Source organism: Grammomys surdaster, unplaced genomic scaffold (genome assembly GCF_004785775.1).
Source record: "Grammomys surdaster isolate TR1022 unplaced genomic scaffold, NIH_TR_1.0 173, whole genome shotgun sequence".
Taxonomy (NCBI): domain Eukaryota; kingdom Metazoa; phylum Chordata; class Mammalia; order Rodentia; family Muridae; genus Grammomys; species Grammomys surdaster.
The window spans coordinates 637,545-658,754 of NW_021604621.1; the positions used below are offsets into that span (position 1 = coordinate 637,545).

Here is a 21,210-nt window from a genome sequence, read left to right on the forward strand (position 1 = left end):
AGAGAGAGAGAGAGAGAGAGAGAGAGAGAGAGAGAGAGAGAGAGAGAGAACACGCGCACAAAGGGGAAATACATGGGGGCTAGAAGGAAGAAAGAGAAGGGGAAAAATATATATTTTAATTTCAAAACTAAAATACTGTATTTTAAAAGGATACAAAAGGTATAGTCATTTGGAAAATGACGAGTCAATAAAAAAGTAAAGAGGAAGCATGAGCACTCATGGAAATGAAACTGATTTACATAGGAACACATTGTGAAGAACTTTTAAGTCAATGAGCAAGAAAACTTACATAGACTGACAAATTCATAAACATAACAATTACCAACACAATTCCAGAAGAGAATGACTTACTGCAACAAGAACATCAATAAGCTGAATTAGTAATCAGCTAGCTATCCCAAAGAAACACCCAGGTTCAATAGGACTCATTGGTGACTTATAACAAATATTCACCTAATCTTCAGAACTATTTTAACAACTTCATCTTAGGACTTCTGACCTCTAGATCTATACTAGAAGAAACTATGCTGTTGCTTTAGGCTATCAGATGTATGGCAATTCTAATAACCATAAGAAAGTAATATACTGCAACATAGCTGGTATAGAAACCCTAGAGCTAAGATGAAGGGATTCAAAACAGATGTTTCCCCCTAAAGAGAGCACTTGTTGCTCTTCCAGAGAAGTTGAGTTTGATTTACAGCAAAGAATTAATAAAAATATTATATTAAAAGAAGACTGGGGATAAAGCAAAAACACTAGCTCACATTACTTCCATTCAACAATGTACTGAAAATTCTGGAAAATAGAAGAAGGAAAAACCAAGTAAAAAATAAGTTTCCAGATAAAAAACAAGCAAAACTGTCTTTATTCATAAGAAACACATTTTTTCCCGTGCAGAAGATTCCAAGCTACCCATACTAAAAACCACTAGAATAAAATAATCAATAGAACATTTAATTGGATCGTGTTAGATGAATACAAAATCAAAACAAAACCCAACATATCTCTATATATTTGTAGACAAGAATAAAATAATAAAACAGAACAATTCTATTTACAAGAGTGTTAAAATGAATAAGATGTTTAGAAATAAATTTAATAGAAGTATAGGTTTGGCACACTATATATATAGTAATATATATATTAGGAGAAACTGTCACTAAATTAAATGACAGACTCAATCCAAGCTCCATTAAATTTCAGCATTTATGCAGAAAAATCAAATTTGCATGGATATATAAGACCTAAGATAGGAGAAATAAAGTCGGAAGAGTTACTCTTGATTGTCAAACTCACTATATAAAGATCCAGTAGGGATTTGAAACCTAAAGCCATAAATATAGATCAAAGCAACAAAATCGTACAAAGAAATTCAAGATACATTGTTCATCAACTGGAAATCTTCATCTAAAATTAAGAACTTAGATCATACCTTAGAAACACAAATTTCCATGCATAATAAACAGATCTAAATATAAGAATGAAGATAGTAGGTATTCTAGAAAATACATAGAGGACTGGTTTTTTTTTTTTTTACTTTGATTCCCCAAAAAGCTTAAAGAATAACAGAATAAAGTCTAAATTGGAGTTCATTAAAACATTTGTGCTTTATGACACCATTAAGAGCATAAGAAAAGATAGACTATAGATTACAAGAAAGCATCATGCTTATAAAGGACCTGCCTTCAGAATACACAAAGAAATCTCAGCATATAATACTAAAACTATTAATACTTCACCAATTTAAAACTGGACAAAGACTCAAATAAACATTCCACTAAAGAATTTTTTTTGGTATAGGAGAAGTGCGTAAAATATGCTTGGCAGCAAAAGTATAAAATCAATGTGAATCTCTACAGCTTCAGAATGCCTGTTCTTAGTATATAGAAGTTCACTGAGATGTATAGACTTTGGGTGTCGGTTAGACACTATTTGAGGATAAAAAATAAACGGACTCTATTTTATAAAATATACATAGATCAGTTCCGGGTAGATTAAAGGCTTAAATGTGAAGGAAAAAACTAAACATTTAGAATAAAGAACAAAATACATTCCTACATTCACACTAGGGAAGACGGATTAACCGAAACACCAAAAGCCTTACACATAAAGAAAATATTAAAACACTTTATTCCATAAAGATGAAAAATTTTATTTATCAAGAGGTATCATAAAGAGAGTGAAGTGATTAGATAGAGTGAGAATAGATAGACACATATAACTAAGAAATTAATGATAAGAATCTGTATACATTTATATATTCTATACAGGAAAGTATACATTATGACTGGACGGTTCTAATCAATACACACCACACGTAGATATTTGTAGGTTCCTCCTTCCTGTAGTGACTAGATAACTGGAGACCACTGAGATCTACCAAGTTCAAGGAGCTGTGGAGCCAAGCTACAGTTTTGAGACAGGCTTAAAACAACTTCTGAACCAAGCCTACACCTGACACGAACACACATGGAAGGATACTCTGAAGAAAATAGGCATTTTCACATTTGTTAAACAGGCAAATAATTCAAGGCCAATTCACAAAGGAGGCTGCTCATATGCTCAATCAAGTTGTGAGAAGATCACTAATTATCTAGAAAATGAAATTAAACCACAATGAAGCAAATAATACAAACTCCTGATATGTATAAATGTCTAGAAACAACCATATTTAACACAGCACACGTGCACACACACACACACACACACACACACACGAGCTATTCTAAAGCAATTTAAATGCAATGTGTGATCAATGATTATATCCGAGATAAAATCAGAAATTTGATTACAAAATGTATTTAGAGATAGGATGATCATAATATTATGATTGCATAGAAAAATGCCTTTAGGAGATACATAGTGAAATATTTTTTAAAGATTTATTTATTTATTTTATGTATATGAGTATACCATTTCATTGCTCTCTTCAGACATACCAGAAGAGGGCATCAGATCCCATTACAGATGGTTGTGAGCCACCATGTGGTTTCTAGGAATTGAACTCAGGACCTCTGTAAGAGCAGTCAGTGCTTTTAACCACTGAGCCATCTCTCCAGCACATAGTGAAATATTTAAGAATAAACCCTACAGTATAAGTACAGTTCCAGGAGACTGGATGTAATCTTGTCTCCATGGGTATCAGGCATGCACATGGTATATAGGCATACAAGTAAGTGAACCACTTACACACATAAAAATTAAAAGAATAAATCCTATTTTCATCTGACAGTTATTTCAAATAGTTTAGCAGATATTCTTTTAATTTCTCTCCATACTGCAAATCAAAACAACAGGTTAAATAAAACCTGAATAAGGGCTAAAGTGTAAAGCAGAACACTACTAATGTTAATTCTTGATACAGGGAATAAATAAGACAAGGAAATACAAGTAAACATTTATTGGATTGGAGTCTGACAAGACTCAGTGTGGATGAGGATATGGAGCAACCTGAACATTTTCCCATGGCTGTTGAGATGCTAACTTGGGGAAAAATCCCTTCAGATATTAGTTAATATTTATTAAAGTAAAGGATTTGTGAATTTGTCACCTCTCAATTGTACTCTAAGGTATAAATCCTGAGAAACTCATGTACATATATATTTCCCAGGATTCCTGTATAAGAAGCATCATGTAGCAGGATTGATAATAATGCTAAATCCAAATGAGAACACCTCAAGTATCCCATTGTAGCAGAACAAAAAGTCAGTGTTCATAAAGAGGAATACTATATGTCAGTGAAAATTAAACTGTAATGTGGATGAATCTCACAAATATAATATTAAGTAGAAAGGAAGACCCAATATATGTGCAGTTCTGTTGACTAGTAATGTTTAATCACAGGGAAAAGTAAACTCTGTCTACTGATGGATATATGAGTAGTTAAAAAAAAAAAAAGAAAATTACTACCACAAGTCAGGACAGTAATTACACCTGAACAGAAGGGGGCTATGGTTTGTGGGGGGCATACAAGGGCTTTTACAGTTTTCCGCTGCTCCATTTATTAATCTCATTGGACATAAATGTTTTATGTACCCTTCAGAATGAAATTTTATCATTTAAAAAATATAGTTTGTACAAATATGAATGAAAGACGAGGAAGAGGCAGTAATAAATATACTGGGTTAAAGAACATCCCAAAGCCTCAGAATTTAATTTCAAAGGAAAAAGAGATTTTTGCTAATATAATTAATCAAGATGAAATCATACAGATCAGGGGAGGGCCTAAGTCCAAAGACTGGTGTTCTTATGAGGAGGCAAATGAAGACACAGTACCACACACACAGAAAGAAAATACATGTACAACAGAAACAACAGTGGGTATACTACAACAAGACAAGACTTGTCACTGGGAGGTAGGAAAAAGACATGCAAAGGATTCCCCCCACAGAGCTTTAAGAGGGAAGCAACTTAGCCAACATCTTGCATTTGTACTTCCATAACCATGAGACACTATATTCCTGTTGTTTTGTTATGGTAACCCTAGGAAGCCAATACATATTTTGGACTGGGAAAAGGAATGATGCTGGAAGAATTTTGACGTTTGTAACAGCATAAGCCCAAATTTCCTTCAGGAGTCCATTGGCAGAAACACAGATCTTAAAGGGAGTTTGGTAAAGGCTTAGAAAAAAAGAACAGTAAATAAAGCTCATGTAGCTCATGTAACTCTAGGCACTATGTATATCAGCATGTGTGCATATTCATCATGAATACAATATTGGTACAGATATAAATATTAACCAAATTTCTAGAGAGGCCTTAGAAGAAAATAGTGAATGATATTTGACACTGGAGGGAAAGTGATCTTTGTTATGCAGTGGCGGAAATTTGGCTCAATTGGTTTCATGCTATTGGGGGAAAAAAGCTGCCTTGCAAGTAACAAATTTAGATATGTAGCTGAGACTTCCAAAGTATGAAAGACAAGGGCTGTTACTTCTTGATGCTTACAATGAAATTGCAAAGTAAAATATATAAATTGAAAATCTAATTATTAGCGAGAAAGAAACCAGCATTTGATAATCTGAAAAATCCTAAACCTATCCAGACAGAATGTTCTGGAAAAGGGGCCAGGTCTGTGGCCAGATAAACTTTTACTGAAGGTACTGGGAATTACTCACACACTCAACCATCACCAGAAGCCAGATAGAGATAAGATTGTCTGAGAAGGATCTGCAGAGAGCTTCAAGTCTGAATGGTTCTCTTGACTTCCTCGAGGCTGATAAGGCACTTGATAATTCTGGACCAGAACCTGGTGGGAGACAGACCTGGGACAAAATGAAGAAAGGATGACTAAGAGCAAAGACCCAGTTGCAGAGGCCAGAAAAGGAGCTCAGAGCATTCTAAGGAATAAAACTTGCTCTGCTGGGTGATTAAGTTGTTTAGTAATCCCTTTATTCCTTCTTTCTTGCCTTTTCAGAGTGGGACTGTCTATCATATGGCTGCCTCACCATTACATACTACAATAGCATGATTTCTTTTTCAATTACACAAGTCTCTGGGTAGGAAGAAATTTTGTTTCAAGATGTACTATATCCTGAACCTCATCCACACCTGATTTAGATTATTTGGAGGGTAGGTGTTTTAAGACAGGGAGGGTTTCTTTGTTTATGTAGTCCTAGCCATCCTGAACTTGCTCTGTAGACCAGGCTGGACTCACACTCAAAGATTTTACTTGCTTCTGCCTCCTGAGTGCTAGATTAAAGGCATGTGCCACCACGGCTTGCTTAGATGATTTAAAAAAGGAAATGTGAGACTTTTTGAGTTTACATGTAAATGCAGTTTGCAATGGGTTACATGTATGTTGCATGTACTGGGAAGAATTTGCATTTTTAGAAGCCAGAGGACAGAATGTACTATGTTGCACATAATATCTCTAAAATTTATCTCAACTCAGAACCTCAAACTGATAGCATTTGATAATATAAATTTTAAATCTGTTGTTAAACTACTATAAGTTAATACTGGGTTAGGGTGCATCCAAAACCTAATGAATACAATACTCAAAAGGTAAAATGAAGATACAGAAACAGACAAAGAGAATGCCATTTTGAAGACAGAGGTAAATAATAGAATAATGTATCTACACGTCACAGAATATCAAGGAGTACCGGCAAGTAGTATAGGCTAGAAAAGGTGAGGATGGATATGCTCTTAAAGCCAACAGAACAAATGGTCCATCGACACTTTGATTTGCCTCCAAAACTGTGAAGGAGATAAATTTATGTTATACAAAACCAGATTTATGTGAGTTTACCAGCAGCCTTAGGAATCTAATATAATGATTATCAAAAATTCTTCTAAAAATTAAGTTACAGAAAGACATATACTATTGTTATACATAACAGTGTACCTCAAAAACTTTATGCTGAATTAGGTAAATTTTATGCAAAGATTAGTTACTGTATTATTTTACCTATAAAAAGTTCTAGAATAGAACAGAACTATTTAGACAGTATAGAAACTAATCTACACGGGGGAAAAAAATCAAAGTATAATTTGCCTCTGGGTGAATAGGAGTTACTGAAAAGAAGCATGATGGGAATTTCTAGAATGATGGTAATCTATACGATTTGATTAAGTGTTGGGCTACACACATGTAATGATGTAATGCTGTAGATGGCCTAATGACTGTGTGCACCCATTTTCAACTCCATGCTGAGTGATGACAGACTGGTATAGCCTGCAACTGTCCACAGTGGAAATATGTAGACCATGAAAACTAACTGGCAAATGATACAAACCAGTGCCTGAAGAGCTGATGCACTTTCTTACTAGTATATCACCATTCAGAACCATAAACTGTCTATAAATGGGCAGATGAACACTTAAGGTTTATATATTTAATAACATGAAAATTTTATGAAGATAGAATCAAAATAAATATTTAACTATAGCTAACAATATAAATGCTGATGTATTCGGGATTATATATTTATATCAACTTTTAAAATGCATATATAAGCAAAGTGCATTGATATTTAGAAGTACAGATTAGATATGTGATAAAGTATATCAAGGACATTGTATAGATTATGATGTATGGGTGTTTGTGGGAAATCTTTTTTACTTTTCTAGATGTCTGAAATTTTTCATTAAAAAAAGATTAGAAATAACTCCTTACTTAAGATATCAAAATATTAAGAGATGTATATAATTCTCGCTCTCTAACTGCTACTTATGGTATATAGTAAAAGAAGAAAATTCAAGTGTTTTGTTTTATCAAGAACTTAAAATGCCGAAGGACTTCCCCCTGCCCCCCTGTTTTCATGTTCTTTAGATAGAAGGAGTATAAACTCAGGGGACTGGCAAATGACCCAATTAAAGTCCTCAAAGGAAAAGAGGGCCAGCTGCAGTTCCTTGGGAGATAAGGATGGAATCCAACACCAGATTATAAAGATTAGCACTAAGCACCAAAGAGTCCCCTATCTCTGAGGGAAGTGGGAAGAAAGGGAGAATGAGAAAGCAAAAGTTAGCAGAGTGCTGGAGGACCAAGCAGATGGAAGTTCTTGCTCCTTTGAAATTGGACAGAAAGCTATCTGTTAGAAATAATGAAAGGGTAGGATAGGGAAAGGAATGAGGAGCTCCAATAGTCCTGACAAGGAGTGAAACAGAGAACTGACTGGGGACTAGGAGATACAGACAGAGGGGATGAAGGGGCGAGCTTTAGATGGCGCCAGAGATGAGGAATTTAGTGAAGTACTAATGACCCCAAAGTGATGTGATTTCTCTCCAGTAGATCTTGCAAGGTAGGCTAAAGGAAAAAGCTAAGACTTGTCTAAGGAGGCATGAAATAGAGACAAGAAAGCAAAATAATAAATAAAGATAGATAAATAAATAAATAATAATAAATAAATAAATAATAAATAAATAAAGATAGATAGATAGATAGATAGATAGATAGATAGATCCCTGAGGTTGAATCTGAATGAGAAAAGGAAGGAAGAGGAACCACGCAAGAGAATAGAGATTACAAAGAAAAAGGTAAAAGAAGTAGAAATTTAATAGTATTGAAAACAGGTCATAACAGGTACAAGAGAATTCTGAGAGCTAGTAAAAGACTGCAGCTGAGCATGGTGCATGCCTGTAATCTCCACACTTGAGAGGCTGAGATCAATTGGTTACCAAAAGCTCAATGCCAGCCTGGGCTACACAGCAAGTACCAGGCCTGTCAGCATTATATAGCATGACTCTTTCAAAAACAAACAAACAAAAATTAATCAAAAAGAGAAAATCTTGGCCAAAGAGTATATTTTAGACTTAATTTCAGAAGAGTATTTCTAGAAATAATACATCTTGGCCTTTCCATGAATTTCATTTTAAAATGATATTGCGTAATTCAGAAGAGAGTTTGTCTCAACAGTTGGAGAACTAGCTCAATAGCAGAGCATTTGTCTGGTATACAAGAAGGCAGAAGTTCTATCTCCCATACTGCAAAGGAAAAGAATGCTGTTTCAAGATAGCGTCTTTTGAAATCATATACACAAGTGCCATGGCCAACGCAGCATTGATTTTTCTAAAGATGGTATATTTCAGGGACAGCATAGTTAATTAACAACTGGGTTTGGGGAAAGTTACTTATTCTCCTCAGAAGCTCAGTTTTGTCATCTGTAAAATATATGTAATAATGTCACATCTAATAGAGCTGTTGCCAGAAGTAAATGCATCAGTTTGAAAAAAAAAAACTTTTAGCACAATGACTGGCATAAATAAGTCTTCAAAAAGGTATCAGCTGCTAGGACTTCTGTTTCTAGGTAAGACAAAATAAACTCCCTTCACTCTGTCTATCCCATGAAGTACAGTTATAAAGCTTAGTCTAACCCACAAAGTAGAGCTACAAAACTTGGTGAGAATATGTGGTCTATTTGAAGCGTGTAGATAATAAACAGTAGCAGACAGCTAACTGGTTAAAGACCTAGAATCTAAACTAAGGAACTCATGCTCAGAACTCATTAAGTTGCTGAAAATAGAAAGACAGCTAGACTTAGCAGCTTAATCCCAGTACTTGGAAGGTGGAAATAAGAAGATCAGATGGTCAAGATTATCCTTTGCTACATAGAAAGTTCATGATTCCCTTAATTGCATGATAACCTTATCAACTACAACAATAAGAAAATAAACAGAAAGAAAAAAGTTTATATTTATGGTAAATGTACTTTCTACAATGGTGTCAAAACAATTTTAATGTGAAATGGCAGTGTTCTCATATGCAATGACAATTGTACATGTAATCTATATATAATCTCTATGTATGTATACACACACACATATATACATATATGCAACCAGATGAATATAAATCTCTAAAATCATATGCCAAAGCAACTCAAAATGGTTCATAGACTTAAATGTGTGAGCTGAAACTATAGTCTTTTAGAACAGAGGAAAAAAATCAATACGTTTCTGAGTTAGAAAGAAATCTTCACCATATGATCAAAAACAGAAGTCTCAAAAAGCAGTAGCTTACATGGCATCGAAATCACAAACTTCAGAGCTTTGAACTATATGCCATTAAAACGATGTCAGAAAAAAACAGTAGAATAGGAACCTTTGAAACATCTCTTCTAAAAAGGAAATAAGAAAATTGTCAGAACAAACTCTTACAATTCTGGAAAATAGTCCAACACACTGGGAAAGATTTCTTAGGAAGAATAGCTGGATTACTGCAAGAATAATGAGTTCTTCAGTGCTTTAATCTACCCTACTTCCATCTCAACTCCTATTTTGGTGGTTAACCTTGAAAGCCTGTGTTCAAAATCATAGAAAACAAACAAACAAAAACAGCAACAGGGCCACCAGTAGAGGGCGAAGAATGAGGCAGCAGCCTCTAGGAACTACCATTCCTTCAGGAAATTCAAGGGACACTCCCTTTAGCTGAACAAACTCAAAGCTCAGAAAGTGATCACAACCTTTTCTTCTAGGAGCTTTTGGCAAAAATGTTCATAGGTAATTGTTGAATTTCACAGAGGTGAAGATAACAGTTGGGGAAAACACAAGTTAATAAAAGGCTTCAAAAGGCAAAATCTAGGAAATGAGATGTTTATATGAGGCTCTAAAAACATCTAGCATATGTATAGGCCTGCCCATTCATATACATATACACATACACATATACATAGAGAGAGGGAGAGACAGACAGACAGACAGACTGACTGACTTAGGTTTGTGCATGTTCAGAAAAGACCTGAAAAAGCCACGTGGTGTCACTTTTGATTAATCATGAGGCTTTGTACAAACAAGAAAGGAAAGCTGAGAATGCAAACTACATAGGAAAGAGTTGAAGATATTCTCAGCAGGCACACAGAATCACTCAAGAAACACTAGAAAAATACTAGTTCTAGACATAATGTTCTACATTATACTGAAGTTGAGAGCACCATATATTATATGAATCATTTATATAAAATGTCCCAAATAGGTAAATCCATAGGGATTGATATTTTCTCAGTGGCTGCCCAAGAGGCAAGTATAAACAAAAACTAATAGCAGTCCTTGAGGTGATGGCAATGTTCTAAAACTAGATTGTTGTTATGGTTGATGAATTCTATAAATTTACTACGAATCACTGAATTGTACACTTAAGGAACGAGTTTTATGGTATGCAGTAAATGCTAACTCAATAAAGTAGAAAAAATGACCCAACTCCATGCTATAAAAGCTTACTCTTCCCCAAATTCAATAATCTTAATAGGGGAGAGGTAAACTGATGGTGAGATGGCAATTCTGAGATGACAGAATGAAAACCTCTAAAGATCTGTGTCCTAAAAGCAAAAAGAACACTGGCAAAAAAAAAAAGGTCAAAATCAATTTTGGAAGAAAATTAAATGCTTGCAATAAAACATGGAACAGTGTTTCAAGAAAAAGTAAGATTAGTAAGTAAGGTTTGTAGCATTTCAATTTTCCATAATCCTGTCTCTTTCTCTCCAGCTTCAAAAAATTCCTAAAAAAAAATTCAACATTATTGTCCTTATAGAAGCTGTAACCCAGCAGCATAGCTGAACTTAGAGGGTAGAAGAGTTCTAGAACATTACAAAAAAAGCCAATCTTCAGAAAGTCTGTACTATTTCATATGCCTGGCATCCCGTGGGAAAGCTACATTCTGAAGACTTGTCTGTTTTTGATCTGATATCCCTTACTGTAAAAAGAGTTCATCCCTATGGCATTTGTCAAAATTAGTTGGTGGAGGTTGTATACAGTACATCTGCTTGACATGGAATTAACATTGGAGACTAAAACAGGGCCAACAAAAAGATCCCATACAGGATCACGATGGTCAACATTCCAGCATTCGAGCTGGGGGGGGGGACAGAAGCCCCTACCCTGAGCTGAGGAGGTATTCAGTACATGGCTGTTAGGGAAGGCAGTCACTTTTCTGAAAGGATATGGCCCTTAGTAGGTTGTCTATGCTCTAGTGGACTGCCCTATACCATGCACATATGAGCAGCAGGAATTATACTTCTCATGGTTATTAAAAAATAAGAGCGGATGAAGATGGGGAGAGTGAGATGTGGAGAAGGAGTACAGGAAGGACAGGAGGGGAAGGAGTGAAGGGCGAGGATGGTCAAAATATGCTGAATTCATGTAGAAACTTAAAAGGAAAAGCAGGTTTTCAAAGATTCGGATATGTTCCCAAGAATCTGGGAGGCAATGAACATAAACAAAGCTGTGTATATGCCCAGGACAGCTGGGATCCGAGAAGACCCTATTATCTCACTTTGGGCTGACATTAAGGCTTAGTGTGAGTAGTAAGTGACGTCAAAGGCAGAGCGGGAAGCCTTTGAGTATTGAAAGAGTGTTCTGAGCTACTTAAACATAGATCCTTAAACAAATGATGATAGATATTTTAGTTTAAGACCTTTAAGGAAACTCTCTTCGGTCTTTAGAGGACTACTTTGCTAAGGAAGCAGAGAGAAGACATAATTCTTAGAATTAAGTACAAAAGGAATTTACTAAGCAATGACATCAACAAATCCATGGGGTGATGGTGGACTGATTTTTACATTTACAGCATTATACTACTTACAATCTCTAATTTTCAACAAAAATACAACATATTATAAGGAAAGAGGAAAGTATAACCCATACACAGGAAGAAAAAAAAACAATAGAATCATGGTAGGGTAACTAGACAAAAATTTAAAAGTTATTCTAAGTTCCTTAAACAACTGAAGGCAAAACCCCGGATGATCTGATAAAAAAGAAAGTAAAACTAAGCAGAGGGCATGAGAAAGAGGACCCAAGCAGAAACTCTGATATGAGCACTCCACCAACAGAACTTAACAGATTTCAGCTGGCTGAAGAAAGATTCCACAAACATGAAGATAACCCACTATCTACTCAGACAACAATAATCTAGTCCAGGAAAGAAAAACAAATAAGGACAAGGAAATATTAACAGCCTCAGAGGATGAGGCAAATGATTAACCCTCTCGGACAGCACATACAGATCACAGGACTCTCAGAAGTTGAAAGAGGGGGGCAGAAAAACAAATTTCCAGAAGCAATGGCTAGGAACATCTCCAAACGGATGGAAAACAGTAATCTACACATCAAAGAAGCTCAAGAGAATCAAAAACAGAATCAAAGTAGAATAAGCTCAAAGAGATATAGTCCTACAAACATACATTCAAATTCCAAAGGGGAATGAAAAGAGTAAATATTTGTGTGTGTGTACATAATGTGCATGTACACGTATGGGTTTGTATGTGTGCAGGTGTGGGGTAACTCATGTGTTACAGAGGCTTGATATGCACATAAGTGACCGTGCATGTATAGGACACAGGACAACATCACTGTTGGTCCTTAGGAGCCATCCACTTTGCTTTTTGAGACTGGATCTCTCATTAACTTGGAGCTCCCCAAGCAGTAAGGCTCAGGGATCCACCTATCTTTGCCTCTTTAGGCCCAGGATTGAAAACGTGTGTCACTATGCCCAGCTTTTTTGTGGGTTCTGGGGTTTGAACTCAAGTTCTCCTGGTTACACAGCAAGCACATTATTGGCTAAGCTAGCCCTCCAGCCCAAGAATGAATCGTTAAAACAAGGGACTAATGGAAAGAGGTCCAAGTAAAAATAACAACTGACTTATCAGAAACCACAGAGGCCAGAGGTAGTAAGATGGCATGCTCAATGTGCTACAAGAAAAAGGTTGTAAATCAAAAGATTTCATCCATCAAAACATCTTCAGAGAGGGGGAAAAAGAAGAACTAGTAAATAACAGGAGGACGACTATAACTCAAGTGTGTTATATGCATATAAGAAAATGTCACAATGAAATCCATTAGCTTATAATAGCTAATATATGCTAACAGTATACAATTAACACCTGAAGAAGAAATTATCAGATAAAAAATTCATTACCAGAAGACCTACCCCACAAGAAAATAAATCCTTTAGGTCAAAATGAATGAATAGTGCAGCTGGGCGGTGGTGGCGCACGCCTTTAATCCCAGCACTTGGGAGGCAGAGGCAGGCGGATTTCTGAGTTCGAGACCAGCCTGGTCTACAGAGTGAGTTCCAGGACAGCCAGGACTACACAGAGAAACCCTGTCTCGAAAAACCAAAAAAAAAAAAAAAAAAAGAAAGAAAGAAAAAAAAAGGAATAGTGCATAGTACCTCAGATGCACAGAAAGGAATAGCACTCATAAGGTTGACTACATAGGTGAACAAAGAACACGGTATAAGTGTCCTTTCCTTTCTAATTATTCTTCATCTGATCTGACGTAAAGCAGTAATTACAAAACTGCTATTGTCTTGAAAATTTACACAGATGTAATCTGTATGATAGCAATATAAGAGAACAGAAATAGAATCACACTTTAGATATGATTAAAATTATGTTGCCATGAATACAAACTAATTTGTTTAATCTAAGATGTTAACTGTAATCCTTAAGATAAAGAGGTAGGGAATAAAAGACACACATGTGCGTTCACACGCGCGTGCACACACACACACACACTGGTAGGGAGTGGGAGGAATTTCATCAAGTTAATTAAAATGACATACTAGATAAAACTATTTCCATAAACAAATGAACAAAATAATAAATGTAAATCCTATATTATCTACATAAAATAATACTTTAAAATAAGCAAACTAAAAACCTCAATCAAAAAGGCATGAGAAGCTGCACCCATAAAGTCTCAATAATACGGTTCCCTAAACAAGACCTGCATGATAAAACCACCAGCTAACAAGCCAATGTTTGCAACATTAAATGGACTGAAGAGGTTTTGTAGAGAGATTCTGTCTCAAATCAAACAAAAAAAAAAAACCAAAAGAAAGCAGTATGCAACTGGCATAAAGCCAACATATATACCACCAAAGAGCCTAGAAATAAATTTTCATCCATATGGTAAATGATCTTTGAACAGAGTAGTAAGATTAGCCAGTGCAGAAAGAACAGTCTTCAAAAAAATGGTCCTGGGAAATCTCAATAGTAGCAAGTATACTATGAAACTGAAGCCTTATTTTATGCCATATGCAAAATTTACTCAAAATGGATCAAAGACCTAAACAGCAACACAAAGAATATAACAGCTCAGATGGTAATAAAGATGGAATGGCTCTTTAGTATTGGATTTGGTGCTGACTTCATAGATACGCTAACAGAAGCATAGATAAAAGAAAGAAAATGGCTAAGTGGTGGTGGTACACAACCTTAATCCCAGCATGCAGGAGGCAGAGGCATGTGGATCTTTGAGTTTGAGGAAAGCCTGGTCTGCAGAGTTCCAGGACAGCCAGGGCTACACAGAGAAACTCTGTCTCAGTAAAACAAAATAAAGAAAGAAAAATGAGAGAATTCTGTGCATTAAAGGAGACTATGAAAAGTTAAAAGCAGACCCAGAACAAGAGAAAATATTTACAAATCATGTATCTGAGAAATGGTTAATATCTATATACTTGAATGGATATTTATTCATAGAAGATACATGGTCAAACAGTATATGAAAAAAATACACAGCAGCATTAGGTAGGAAAATGGAAATTAAAAGTACAATGAGCTAAGTCACGCCTTTTAAAGTAGTAATTATCCAAAAAGAGAAAAAAACAAAAATAACATATGTTCCTGAGAATTTAGAAACGGGAACTTCTGTGCATTGCTGGTAGGAATGCAAAATGACAGTGTGTATAGAGAGCAATAGGGAGGTTCATCAAAAAGGAAACAGAATTATAAGATCCAGCAATTCCATTTCTATATATGTACAAAAAGAATGAAAGCAGATATCAAACATTTGTTCACCAATGTTCAAATCATCATTAGTCACAATAAGTACAAAATGGAAGTAACTGAAGTGTCCACAGATGAATGAATTGATTAAACTAAGCAGTATGTATATACAATGGAATATTATGCAGCCTTTAAAAAGGAATGGGATTCTGACACATGCAACAACATGAATCAGCAATGAAGACATTTATGCTAAGTAAAATAACCTAATCATAAAGGATAAATATCGCATGATTCTATTTATGTGAGGTACATAGAGTATTCAAATTCACAAAAAGTAGAATGGAGGTTGCTAGAAGGCAGAGGGTGTGAGGTAATATAAAGTAGTTTTTAATGAGTGTAACTTTAAAAGCTCTGGAGATGGATGCTGGCAATAGTTACAGAATAATGGATATACTTAACACCCCAGAAGTAAATACTTAAAAATGGTTAAAATAGTAAATTTGATCTTATGCATATTTTATCACAATTAAAAACATACTATGAGAATAAGATTATAAGCTCCAGACTGTTAAAAAAAAAAAGTTGTAACGCATATACCCTGTGGAGGACTGTGGTTAGCATATACAGAATAATCTGAAAAGTCAATAGGAAGGAAAAACAGTCCAATGAGAAAATGACAGAGACATGAACAGAAACCTTAACAGACAGAATACAATGATGGCAAACAAGCAAATGGAGAGATGTTCAGCATCATAGCCATTAAGAAAAGGCACAGTAAAACAACACCTGTCGGAACGATCACAATAAATGCTGACAAAGATATAGAGCAAGTGAATTCATACACCACTGGTTGGAATGCAAAATGGTACAGCCACTCTGGAAAATGGTTTGGCAGTTTCATATAAAGTTAAATGTGCACTTACCATATGACCCAGTAATCCCACTTCTAGATATTTACCTTAGAGAAATAAAAACTTATGTTCACACAAAAACCTGCACAAGAATGTTAATATCAATATCATTCATAAAGACCATAACCTGGAAAACCCAAATCCACTTCAATACGTGAATGGGTATGGAATATCCACACAATGAAATGGGACTCCACAAAAATGAATGAGTTATTGATATAAACAACAACTTGCATGAGTCTCAAAAGCATTATGCTGAGTGACAGAAGCCAGGCTCGAAATGATACACACTGCATGATTCCATTTATATGACAGTCTCTAAAAGGGAAAGCAGAAGTCATGGAGATAAGTGAGAGCCAGGGACTTGGGCGAGCAATGGGGGTGACTGTAACGGGATAGTATGAGGAGAGTTTGCGTGATGGAGCTGTTCCCTCTCTTGATTGTGGTGGTGGATACATGAAATCTACATGATTTACAATTCATAGAATTGTACACCAAAAGAAGGCCCCATGCAATTTTACTGTAAGTTCATTTCAAAATAAAATTCTACTTATATAATTATTACATCATCATCATCAATAGTTACATTGATTAATGATATTCCAAATTATCTGTGCAATGGGATCTAAAAACCAGCAAGATCAATGTCTGTCTGGTACAATAAAGCTATAGAAGTAAAAACAAAACTAAACGTAAAATCTTGACAACTCTGACTAACTCCTCTCTTTAATATTTCATATCAGGACATTATGTTCTCTCTGGATCATTTCCTATAAACACTGTCATATAGTGAATATGGAATTAAATAAGTGCTTAACTTAGAAGTCTGGAACCCTAGTTTACCATCCTAAATCTAACACTGTAAGAAAACTATCAACTTGCCTTTTGTGCCTAATTTTATCTTCCTCTTCATTGAGGTCATGTACTTGTCTGCACTTGTCTTTTTGTGGTATGCTGTGAAGGTTTAAAGCAAGGAGTTTCAAAGATAGCAAAGAGAACAGAGACAGACAGACACACACTCCCACTCCCACCCCCACCCCACTACCAGGTCCTGCTCTCATTTCCATGTGTTTCCTCACTTCCTCCTAACAACTCCACAGCATGGCTACAACTGATACTCTCATTTCCCAGAGGAAGCCACACTGAAGTATAGAGGGGTAAAGTGATTGCCACTATACTGCTAGTTAAGTGGGGAGTCAGGTCTGCCCCAGGCAGTCTGCTTCCAGAGCTGATGTTCACATTCAGTTTGCCGTGTCTACCCACAGAAAGCCATTCGCTCCTTCCTCCCTTTATCACATCTTTGCCACTTGCATAGCCTATCTCCACCATCCCATCCCATCACTTAGCATATCATAAAGCAGATGAGTGCCAGTCCCATAGACCCACTTCTGACTTTTCTCCTCAGCCCCACAGCTTCACTGCTTCATCAGAATCTGCATATCCTCACCCCACCGTCCTCACAAACTAAACCCGTTCAAATGAAACACATCATCCTTCCTCAAAACATTCACTAAAGACTTCATTTTACCAAGTATTAAGTTACACAGCCTCGAGATATGTGAGGTATCTTGCCATATTCCTGTCCACTCCATCCTTACTCAATGAGTCACCTCCTTCATCTTCAATTAATGGGTTGCTCAATTCTTCCAATGTCATAGCACATACAACTAATCCCACCTCTCAAGTCCACTGTCAGCATTCCAGTTGGGAAGTTGATAACTTGATGACTTTAATGCCACTCTCTTTTCTCTCTCTAATTCCCTTTACTGGCCACCACATTAATCATTTCCAAATCCAGTTTTTATCATCTTACTGTATTCAAATACATCAACTGAAGAAACTAACTCCATATACCTTTGTATTATCAAACAAATCAGAGCCAAGTATTCCTAGCTACCTTTGTAACCTGATCTCTTAAAATTCACCCAATTAACAGTGCTCTCAGCCAATTACTACAGCTGAAATGCTACTTCCTCTCTAATGGAAGCTTGAAAGAATATTTAGATCTTACCTCTTCTGAGAGGCCCTCTTCAGTCACACCAATAAAACTCTCAACTTCTGTAGCATTGAGCCATGTATCTATCATTACTCGTAAACAGTACATGTGGGTACCGCTAAGCTGACTAGTACAAGGCTAAGAACCACGTTCTGTGTACTGTACCTTTCACCACCATGCAGAATAAAATGATCTGCTAAACAAATTCTTTATGGTTAAGACACATACTGTATATGGACAGATTTTGCACTGTTTTACAGTTCAGCCTAAAGACTCATCATGATCTAGCTGTATTTCCCTGTCATGTATCAGACAACATACCTGATCATACCCTGTTTCAGTGCCACATTGAACTTCTCACTGTTCCCTACATAGACCAAGTCCTTTCATGGTATGGCTCCTAGCCACTCACTAACAGTAATGTCCTTTCCCTATTACATTAAAAAATGCCCATTGCCCTGTTAAGATAGTAAATCATTTATGTTCTATACCACCTTGGCATTTGATTAAACTGTCTATGATAACACTTTCCATGCTAGTAACTATACACATATTTGTATCTCTTGTGGGACTGCATATTTCTCAGGAGTAGTAACACCTTGTCTTTCACTAATTCCCCATATCTAATGGCCTGATGTTAAATCTTTCTTCCAGTTAAAGAAGATTTCAGAGTCAGTGAAGATCCCATACCTTGGTAATAAAGAGCCTTAAGGAAGGAGTGACGATCAGTTCCCTGAAATAAAGACTTTTCAATTTCCATTTCTCTTCTGGTCAGCTGTTTGCTCTTTGAAAACCTCTGTGGCAAGCAAAGGATGCGCTGGCGTTCTGAGATCCTTTCTTTAATATCTTCAAGCCGTTTCTGTATTGCTTCAGGAGTTGCCCTCAACTTTGTCCTCTGAAAGCAGGGAAATAAGATGCTTAACATAAAAAAGGACACAAACATGAATCTGAGACCTCACATAAGAAAGATGAGAAAGACCCAGAAATTGGAAGTGTTTACAGAAGTTTTAGTTAAGGGCTAATCAACAGCTTCTCTTTAGCCAATGTTTCTATCTTAAAAACCCAACACTCAGTCTTATGAAAACTCAGAACAAAGAGGTTCTCAATGACAAAATGAAGCAACTACTATGTTGGAGAGTTCAGTTGTACCTGCTTGCTGATGGTTTCCACGCCCAACATAGAGGCACAGAATTGGGCATGAGATTTATCTCCCGAGTATCCTGCTGTTCCCTATCAACTGGCATAAATGAAAATAAAGAAAAATTATTACGAAAACAGCCTATTTACCTTTTCACCTGAAACATGACTTTTCCAGATCAATATTTCTGTTTCATTGAGCCCTAGTTCCCTGAGAGAAGCAGTTTCCTGGTCTTTTTCATGTAGTGTCTGGAACTGGGACAAAGTCATTGTCCCAGCTGCTTCCTTCCCAAAGGGCTTATACATAGTCCCAGGGGCAAAGCTCTTTTTCTTAGAGACGCATCTGCAAAACACAAAAGAAGCAAATAAGAACATCTTGTGGTTGAATTCACAGTGATGGGACCTCCTATTAAAACAGGTCCAATGAAGCTCACAGGCAAAGTCTCTCTTCCATTTTATTGCTTAGGTGAAGCACCATGGCAACAAAACGGAATTGTCCCACACATCCAGGAGTAAATTAACAAATGTTAACTGAGTACATGCTATACATTACATGCTGTGTTCTGTTCTGAGAGTTCACAGTTTAAAGAAAAAAATCAATGGGCTACGAGAGATGGCATAGCAATTAAGGGCTCTTATTGCTCTTGCACAGGACCTAAGCCAGTTCCTAGCATTCACATGGCAGGGCCACAACCACCTGAAAACCTAGTTCCAGGGGATCCAAACCCCTCTGGCCTCTGCAGGCACTGGCACAGATTGGGTTCACATAAACTGAGTCCTCTACCTCCCTCAATCTCTCCCAGTCCCACATACACACAAAATAAATCTTCTATAAAAATATCAATCTATACAAAATCTATACAAGAAAGAACTTCTACCTATATAAAGAATAGTAGAAAGGAAGCAAACTAAGTAGGAAATGACCATATAGAACTATAAATGCCATGTTAGGGGAAATACAGGGTGCTATAGTGGGACACAGCAAAAGTAGTTAACCTGGGCTTAGTACAATATACACTCAAACTTCCTACAAAAAGACACAAAAGCAAAATCTGATTTTGCCTGAAGAGGTCTTCTGAAGAAAGTGGTTGGGTGAGAGAAGCGTGTCCCCATCAAGCTTTAAGAGGGCTAGAAAACCCGCAGGTGAGGGCCTATTATAATGTTTACAAATCAATACCCACTCTTCAATGGAGACAGAGGTATCAAGTTGATGTTGAAGGAGGCTCTTCAGCTGCCTCTCACCTTCTGTTTCCAGTTCCTCCAGGACATGCTCTTCATCCTTCACACAGCTATTTACCCTGGAACAGATGTAAAACAAAAACAAAATCCATAGGGAAAGTAGAAGACACATAAAGTCTGAAAATATACCCCCCATCTATATTACCCATCAGCAATCCATTTGTTCAATGACATGTCTTCAACATTCTACTACCCTGAGTACACAATAGGCACTGTGCTAGCTACTTGAACTGGCTAGTTTTATGTCAAACAACACAAGCCGGAGTCATTTTGGAAGAGGGAACCTGAATTGAGAGAATGTCCTCACCAAACTGGCCTATGGGCAGGCCTATGGTGCAGTTTCTTGATTGATAATTGATATGGGGGGGGCACACTCAATATGTGCAGTGCCACACCTGGGCTGGTGATGCTGAGTGCTATAAAAAAGCAGGCAGAGCAGACCATGAGGAGCAAGCCCATAAGAAACACCCCATCCATGTCCTCTGCATGAGCTCTTGCCTCCAGGTTTCTGCTCTGAGCTCCTCCCCTTACTTCAACTTCTTGATGGAGTGTGACCTGGGAGCTGTAAGCTGAGTGAACCCTTTCCTCCCCAAGTTGGTTATGGTCACGGTGTCTTTCCACAGTAGTAGAAAAGTTAACTAAGATACTACTTGTAGAAATTCAAGATATTCTAGGCATAGTTTTGATCAAGGAATTTGTAATATATTTAGGGAGAAGACATATATCCTCTTGTGTTCTGTGCATGTGCCTATAGACA

General features: G+C 36.5%; 1 protein-coding gene across 1 annotated transcript in view; it reads right to left on the minus strand.

The window, feature by feature from the left end:
* Window positions 1–21,210, minus strand: part of Rbm41 (RNA binding motif protein 41) — a 44,735-nt gene that overhangs the window by 20,689 nt on the left and 2,836 nt on the right. Inside the window, exons 2-4 of the mRNA XM_028767469.1 lie at window positions 20,396–20,512; window positions 19,365–19,557; window positions 18,768–18,972 (exon numbers count right to left, since the gene is read on the minus strand). Coding sequence (XP_028623302.1) covers window positions 18,768–18,972; window positions 19,365–19,557; window positions 20,396–20,512 — 515 coding nt within the window. The remainder of the gene's footprint in view (window positions 1–18,767; window positions 18,973–19,364; window positions 19,558–20,395; window positions 20,513–21,210) is intronic.